General features: G+C 33.3%; 1 protein-coding gene across 2 annotated transcripts; it reads right to left on the reverse strand.

Moving 5' to 3' along the window:
- Positions 1 to 1759: 1759 nt before the first annotated feature.
- On the reverse strand, positions 1760 to 7735 carry LOC131662474 (protein MEI2-like 2). Of its 2 annotated transcripts, none has more exons than XM_058932267.1 (13): positions 7406 to 7735; positions 5928 to 5985; positions 5696 to 5839; positions 5129 to 5598; positions 4875 to 5033; positions 4670 to 4786; positions 4429 to 4580; positions 4251 to 4342; positions 3211 to 4153; positions 3032 to 3116; positions 2889 to 2957; positions 2570 to 2749; positions 1760 to 2456 (listed from the first exon to the last, which is right to left on the reverse strand). In XM_058932267.1, the coding sequence occupies exons 2-13, from the start codon at positions 5962 to 5964 to the stop codon at positions 2340 to 2342; spliced, it is 2565 nt and encodes an 854-aa protein (XP_058788250.1). In that variant the 5' UTR covers positions 5965 to 5985; positions 7406 to 7735; the 3' UTR covers positions 1760 to 2339. The 2 variants fall into 2 exon arrangements, with proteins under 2 accessions (XP_058788250.1, XP_058788249.1); XM_058932266.1 differs by having other exon boundaries at positions 5919 to 5985.
- Between the last annotated feature and the right edge of the window lie 1045 nt (positions 7736 to 8780).

Below are 8780 nucleotides of genomic sequence, written 5' to 3' on the forward strand. Positions count from 1 at the left end.
AACTTGGACCCCCTTGTAGGTCTTTTCTCCTTTAGTGTAATTCTCAACAATTATTTTCTTTCTTTTTAATAAACAAACAAGTTTATTTAGAGATTCTCTCATTCCAACCATGGAGTTTCTCACGCGTGTGATTCCAAAAATACCCCTATTTTTAGAGGTTTATCTTCGGAAGTACTTTTTATGTATTTAACGTTGAATTGTTTCGTAGATTTATTTACGAAACATTTATTTAATGTTGTTTAAACTGTTCTGTAGACGTACCTACGGAACAATTCAATATAAAATAAAAAAATGTCCTTCCGAAGATATACCTCCGGAAGCAGGAGACAAAAATGAAATTTTCTAAATACCTAAGACTATTATAGGGTGGATTGAGATATCCTCTTTATTTATCTGGCGCACATTAAGCCGAATTTAGCTCATATGATGTGATTGGTGTGGTAAGTCAATTTATAAATACTTCAAGAAGCAAGATGTTTACAATATGTAGACAGAGTACTATAATATTTCAAAGTCACTTTATAGAAAAGATTTTGATTCAAAAGTTGTGTAAGTTTAAATATGAAAACATACACATATGTTAATTATATAGATTAGTAAGTGATTCCAGATTTATTTTTAGTTATTGTATGTTTTTTTTAAATCTTATCACTTGGAGGAACAAAGGAAAAATTGTAGATGTTCGATCAAATGATGCGAACTTTTGTAGATGAAATAAGTCTAAGAAGATTTGAAGATAACGAAAATTCTATGAAACTGTTTGGTGATAATTGTTAACAAAGAGAAGGAGGAAAGAGAAAGGATGTTAGGATTTCTATTAGAATGACAAAAGTTTACCTAACAATGATTACAATAGAGTATAAGTACTAGATACTAGAAGAAGACTAAACTATCCTTATTAAGATATTAATAATAATAATAATAATAATAATAATATTTAACACCTCTCTTCAAACTCATGATGAATTAATTGAAGCATTGAGATTTCTTCAATCAAGAAATGAAAATGTTTAATAGAATGTGTCTTCGTAAACAAATCAACAATCTACAAGGGGAGGAGAGAAACAATGAGTTATTGTTTATTATTGTAGATGGCGACAAGTGAAGTAACAATCAATCTCAATGTGTTTGGTACATTCATATAATATTGAGTTGTGAGTAATTTGAATGACATTTTTGTCATCATAATATGCGAGTTGGTTCAGAAAGGGATATCCAAAAGTATTCAATCAGTATTGTAATGTTTTTTATTAAAGAATTATTTGACGTTTCTTAATCATATACATTTTTCATTCATAGTATAGATTAGAAAATAAAATAAAGAAAGAATGATTTGATTATCTATAATTGTGTATATTTTTCATTCTTAGAATAGAGTAGAAAATCAAATATAGAATATTTTGTAATCAATTGAATAAACGCTCGAGTTGTTATAAATAGAAGCAATAAAACAAAGAAAGACATAAGGTCATCATTTGTCACATGGACCAGTCGAAAAGTTTAATCAACTTGCAAATTTTAAATGACTGATATTCATTCACCAACAAAGTGTTATACACACTTATACATTACAAACCCAAGCTAACTCAAAATCATGAAGAAAAAAAAACTACTCTTTATGTAATTGCAAATGATTATTTAGTGGTCTAACACTGTAACAGTCAAATACTCTTTACCTAGTCACACATATTTCAACATAACAACAAAAACTTCTAACTATTCACATGCTTATCATTATAGAAAGGATGAAACATCCACATAAGATAAATAAAATAATACTTAAAAGAACCTCCAATATTACAATGTATTGAGACTTTCACTTGCAACATTCTCATGAAACAAGTTCACAATGTTACAGACATGTACATTCACATTTTGACTGAACAAAGCCACAATTACAAACAGGATATAGTTCTTTGTTTCCCTTCTATACAAACTTTGTTCCATAAATTAGAATTTTTCTTTTAAGGTACATACATATACATAGTAATATTTCTCAAAAGACCATAACAGCCTCAACAAAAGACCAGAAAAAATATCCTGCACAATCTGCATGCATGCTGCTGTAGAATTTACCGTCCAGCAATACACCGTCGAACTCCGAGTTATTCTTTTCCTCTGGTATTATAACACAATTGTTTCTCTACACGTCTTGGTTTCTGGTTTTTTTTAAAGATTATTATGCGCTGATAAATGGATTCCGCCCTTAATCTTTATACACCAATTTTTTTGTTTTTATGAATCAACTTTGTACATTTTGAAGATCACCTATGCAATAGTTAGCACTCCTAGACCATGTGTAATGTGGCTAGGAACAATAATTTATATTAAAGAAATGGTCAATCTTTTTCCAGATTTTCATCTGAATTGCCCTTCGGGCTCTCCAACATATCACCCGAGTATGATCCGTCTGGTTGACGAATACATATATTCAAGTTGCTCGATAGAAAGTGTTCCTAGATGGTAACATAACAGAGAGAAACTGTCAGACAATCGAAGGACAGGAGTCTGGACCAATGTGTCAAGTCAGAAATCTTGACATTTCAAGCAATTGAAGCGAATATATTACCTGGTCACTAGTATCTTGGCCTTCTGAATGAAAAAGGATTGGCCGACATCGCTTATCCTCATTCATTAAGCTTGAATTCTGAAAATGCATCACAAGTGCAGCCTTTCCTTGAATCCGTGCATATGCTAGTGAAGCAACTTTTTCGCTATTAAACTTTTCCCATTTCTTCCCATTAAAAGCCTGCATAAATTTTAATGATAGAGTTCTTAAAATTTAACCATGCATGTTATATACTTCTCAATACCAAAACAAGTGTACTAATACAACGAATTAATCAGAAAAATATAACCTCAGGCATGTAAAGGTATAGAATTTAAACCTTATAGAAGGCGACGATGTGTGAAGGAGAAACCATATTGATGAAAGCGTAACCCACATTACACTTATTCTGCAAGCGAAAACCGACATTAGAACCTAAACCATAAATCCCTAATTTGAAAAGGATATATAGGATGGGCATACCTTAAAGTCAATTGGCAAGTAGAGGAAGTCATAAGTCCCCTGGTGATTCTCATCAATTGCAGCAAGCAACATCTTTGAAGTGTACCTTAAAAGCAATCGAAACAGACAAAGTCGTCAAGAAATTCATCTCAAGGATTTTAATGGCATCATTAGGATATTTGTTGAGTTGTCGATCTTACTTGTTAGGAATGTTTTTAATCATTAAAGTAGTCCTTGTATCTTCACCACTGATGATTTTGTCAAGATCAAGTTGGTACAGCTTCTTACTTTCAATTTGGTTCACGTTATTGTCAGGTCGCCGATTTCGTCCACGTTCACCAAATCCCTCGATGCTAGATAGTCCAGGTCCAGCGTACAAACTATTTCCTATGAACAAGGAACCATGACCAGGTACAGACATCATACCAAAATTAGGCGAACCAATTTCACCGGAAGTTACTGAATGGCCAATACCATGCCCGACAGATGGACGAGAACCCATGTTCATCATATAATTCCCATCGCCGTGATTTAAATTCCCAAATCCAATGGAGCTCATGAGAGAGGTATCGGGCGATTCTGGAAAGTATCTGAAATTCCGTTCAAGAGGAAGGCCGGATGGAGCAGATCCTACATGATGATGGTGCTGAGAGCCAAGAAAAGGATTGCGTTGACCTGCGTACGGGAAGCCCTGCCTTTGGCCACTAGATGTAAATGGATGGCCAAGGGAAGACGAAGACCAGGCAGATGTGTTTGAATTCTCTGAGTAAGGAGTCGGGCTTCCCCAAAGAAATTGAGGACCGGACAGTGTTCCAACACTCGATGAATTTGAATTTGATTCCCCGAAAGCAGATATAGGCCTAGGACTTGCATTTACATTTTTTTCAGGAAATGAGATAGAATGTTGAAAAGCTAATCCGTGTGTCGATCCACCAGAGCTGGCAAACATCTGATTTGAAACTCTTCCAGGGTCCTTGCCGATCGGCGCAATTTTGGGAGAGGTTGATGCGTGCGGAGAAAGAATTGCAGCCAATCCGGACAAATGGTTGATATTAATAGGGCTAGCATGACCCAAACCAGGGGACTTGCTGTAAGAACCTAACGGATTAGGTTCAACAGGACTACTGAATTGCGCCCAGGTACCTGTGAAAAAATTGCATATTAAATTTACCTTGAAAACGAAGTTACCTTTCTTCAATGATATAACACGAGAAAACAAATTGGATTAGGAGATATTTACCGGGAGGAGAACTGGCTATAGGCGAACCTACTTGAGTCCTGAAAGTTCGAACTTCATCTTGTTCCAGTTCTTGGCTCAGTTGTTGCATCAAGCTAACAAGACAATGTGCATCACAAGTTTAACTATATGAATAAGATTGCAATAGCATACAAACAAACAAAGATATAACTGAACTTACTTTCTGCGGGCTCCACCAGGACGGCTAGGTTCAAGTTTTATGCGTTTGCCAGCAATGTCGCTTCGATTTAATGCTTTAAGAGCTGCATCTGCTGCTCTAACATCATAAAACTCGATAAATTTATGGTGTCTCTTGTGTGGTGTTTCCCTGATCTGCAGTTTTAATACAAAATTAACACTACTTCAAGCAATAGATAAAAACTAAGCAATAGAAAAGGTGAAAAAAAGAGTCCAAATATTACCTCTTTGACCTCACCATAAACCCCAAATATTAGACGAAGGTCATCATTTGATACCGATGGATCTAAATTGAACACTACAAGGGTTCCTTGGTTTATATCTTTTTCCGAGGGATTGTCCTTTCAAAACCGAATAAAAGAGATGAATAACACAAATGCAATTGTCGATTAGAATTAGTCGAACATTATGTTATTCTATAAATCAAACCTTAGGAATTGAAAAATGAATATCAAGTTTCCTTCGTCTCAGGGGTTTGTTTTGTAAAGCACGCATCGCAGTGCGAGCAGCTCGTATGTCATAGTAAGATATCATCACGAAGCCCCTGTGCTTGCATGCGGTGTACAAAGTTCTGATATCTCCATATTGCTATCAAATAAGAAATAATCAACAATAGAAACATTAACCATTGTGTGCAAAGATAAATATAATATATGTTGAATCATATGGTAAGTGTAAAATACCTCAAATAGTGTTCTTAATTCAGAATCCTCAACGTTACTATTGATGTTTCGAACAAACAATGTCCTCGATGGATGCTCTCCGTAGGGATGCTCCCCAGCCACTGTTCCCACACCATTCGGGATTGCATATGATCCAATGCCATTAGAAGCAATTCCGTCTGATATGCTCATCTTTGAAACACCGAAACTAAGACTCTCTTGGGATTCAAAATCCATTTCAAATCCGCCTCCATTAACAAACAGATCATTTTCATCCAAATCCTCCAGTTGATTTGGTAACCCACTAAGGTCAAAATCGTCCATTATCCCAGCTAAAAGCTCGTCTTCGTCATCAGGAAGCATGTTTCCAATGGCGTTAATTTCAAAATTATCAAAAGGATCACGCCCCTCGTCCTCTTTATGAGCTTTGTCTACTGTTAGCAAGTTATCATCAACCGGTTGACCATCTTGTTCAGAATCAGTCAAATTTACTGCATATCAGAAGGAAAAAAAAAAGGGAAACATTACAATAATCATTTTTACTGATTCCACTCTATTCTATAAGAAAACGATATCACAAAAACTTACAATTTTCATGCGGAAGAACAGGCAGCGAAGTAGAAAACAAGCTAACATCATTAGAATCTTGAAACACATCAGTCGCGTTCGGTATTCTCCATGCATTGCTTCCCACTTTATTTGGAATATTAAGCGAGGAAATCCCAGACAGCCCTACAAAAAAGACATCTATTAAAAAAATAATATCTTTATACAAATGTTTTATTTTTATGTATGAAGTAAGAAGAAGAACCTGCAGTACCACGAGCTGGCAAAGAATCCCCGGAATGTTTATCCATTTTCAGTCACTTTTTTAGTAACTTTGCAAAATGAGAAGAAAGGAGTTAGATACCTTAGTACCAATTAAATATAAGACATCATAAAACTATACAAAAATCAATGTACCATCAACAGAAATATTGTTACAAGAAGTAAATATGCAAAACATTTTAGCATTCAAGCCTTATCCATTTTAACTAGAATCCAATCAGATTGCCAATGTTTTGTACACAATCATATCAAACTACACGAAAGTCAACAAATTACAAAACAACAACATCAACCAAGCCTTATCTCACTAAGTGAGGTCAGCTACATGGTTCAAATTTTGCCATAATCTTCTATGCAAGACCATGCTTCTATCCAAATCGTTGATCTCGATCTTTCTCCAATACATTCTCTTATAATTTTTCTAGGCCTTACTCTACCTCTAACTGTTTGACTCTTCTTCATCTGATCTACTCTCCTTCCTACACTCTTCTTCCTATAGGTCTTCTCTCTACATGTCCAAACCACCTAAATCTATTTTCCACCATCTTTTCTACTATTGGTGTTACCCCAACATTCTTTAACATTTTCAATTCTAATTTTATCATGCCTAATCTTACCACACATCCAACGCAACATCCTCAACAGTGATACATTTAGTGTTATCATATAGCGGTGCCATAGCCACTATAGCAAATATACATGGCAGTTTTTGGACTCGCCGCTATGGTAAATATCGGCAGATATAGCGGGTTTTTCCACTATAACGGCGCCGCAAAGCGACCGGTATGGCAGGATTTTGGCTCTCTGCCATGGACGACCATCCGCCATCGACAACACTTGCTACAGTTACAAAAGTTCAAATAAAACATTTAGCAGCAAAAGCATTTCCCAGCTAACACACCAACATATATAGTCAACTCAGTTAAAAACTAAGCAGCAAACGTTCATACAAAATCATCATCTCAGTAACCATAACAGCACATGCCTAAACAATATGCAACACAAATTAGAGAGATCTATCTATTCTAACAAAATTCAAGCAAAAAAGATAGTTAGCAGATGATGCATTTCATAACAAGTCAAGCAAAACTACATGATTAACTCAACTTAAAGTCCAAACCCAAAAAAATAAAAAATAAAAACTGCACAGAAAGCTTAATCAACTTAACTCCTACACCAGAAAAAAAATTCCAAGAAATAAATAACAGAAAAATACAGTTGGTACCCAGAAAATTCATCATCACGGACCCACCTAAAAAACCAAAGAACATACTTTCTGGTAATTCATCAAAGCTTAAAATCATGCAACCAAATAAAGTACCCACTTGCCAATTAACCCGATCAAGCACAAAAAGACCCAATTTTTAAGCCAAAAACCAAATTTTGAGTCAACCCAACACTTGAAAAACATAAATTCAAAACAAAAATAAAAAACCCAAAACCCAAAAATAAAAATCAAAAGAGCAGTACCTTGTGAAAGAGTAGAAAGTGAAGAAATCAAAAGAGAGAAAGTGAAGAAATCATGGATGATGATGGATGGTTGTTATTATTGTAGTAGTAGTTGTTGAAGAGAGTTCTAGTTGATCACGGAAACAGAGAAGGTAAAGGAAAGGGAAGAGAAAAAGAGTTTACGTAGAAGCAGAGAAATTGATTCCTTCTACTCTTCTACTTCCTCCTGTGTCGCCGGAAAACCAGAGAGAGCATACAGTGAGAGAAAATTTTCCCGGAAAATAATCACAAGAGAAAGGAAAAAGAAAAACAGAGGAAAATGATTGGAGGGAAGGAAGACAAGACAAGCACATGGGAATTAATATAGTATTTCTTATTGTTGTTTTTGTTTTTTATATTTATGGATATATGTCAAGTAAATATATTTTTTAAGAATTTTTTAAAATATTTAGTCAAAACTAAATTATTTTTTTCATGAAAATATAAATAATTTTTAAAATTATTAATTGAAGTGACGTGATCATTTTATGACTATCACAAATTTTTTTTAGTATAGTCAAAGACTTTTTATATTATTAATCTCTTATATTAATAAAAGTATGTGTGTAATTGATTGTAATTTATTAACAATGAATTTTTGTTAACTTTACAAAAAAATGAAACTTTTTTATTAAGATAATTGATTATAAAAATAAAAAATTATATTTTTTTAATTTTTTAATTCATTCATTTAAAAGTTAAAAATATTAAAATAAGAGTTTTTTAATAAAACCTACATTTATTAATATAAAAAGTTGGACTCTATTCAATTACATTTTTATCCTAAAATGAAATTTTTTATAAAATAAAATTTAAAATATTTAAAAAAAAAATTTTAAAGAATTAAATAATAATATGATTGAATATTTATATAAAATTATCTTATTTTATAAGGGTTATATAAGGAAATTTAACTATTTGTATAATATTATATTTTTTGGAATATTCTGTCAATTATGCTATATTTGAATTGTATTTGGATTCCGTTGACACGAGTGCTCCATATTCAACACTCGTCGAGTTCTCAATTTAAAATATTTTGTTATATTTCTACATTTTATATATAAATGTTACTTTTGAATTTGTACCAAAAATATATTAATTTTTCTAAACTTCAAATTAGTTTAATAAGAAAATATCTTACCCCACCCCTTATTCTCTCACTCATCATGCGAGTTGTCTAAAATGTTCTCCTGCTTCTATAGATGTACTTTCGAAAGTAATTTTTTTTGATTTAACGTTTTGTTCCGTAGATGTACATACGGAAAATTCTGTAGATGCATTTACGGAAGCATTTGATGTTATATTCGCGTCAGACTCTTCCTCTTCCCCATTCTTCAGTTTTCACAAACTCTCC

Source organism: Vicia villosa, linkage group LG3 (genome assembly GCF_029867415.1).
Source record: "Vicia villosa cultivar HV-30 ecotype Madison, WI linkage group LG3, Vvil1.0, whole genome shotgun sequence".
NCBI lineage: Eukaryota > Viridiplantae > Streptophyta > Magnoliopsida > Fabales > Fabaceae > Vicia > Vicia villosa.

Excerpts from the sequence above, each read along its gene's own strand:
- LOC131662474 (XM_058932266.1), bottom strand. The coding sequence starts at position 5,964 with ATGGATAAACATTCCGGGGATTCTTTGCCAGCTCGTGGTACTGCAG. Across the intron at positions 4,787-4,874 it reads TTCATTTTTCAATTCCTAAG|GACAATCCCTCGGAAAAAGA; the intron begins GTTTGATTTATA and ends CGGTTTTGAAAG. Across the intron at positions 2,958-3,031 it reads ACTTGCCAATTGACTTTAAG|AATAAGTGTAATGTGGGTTA; the intron begins GTATGCCCATCC and ends TTTCGCTTGCAG.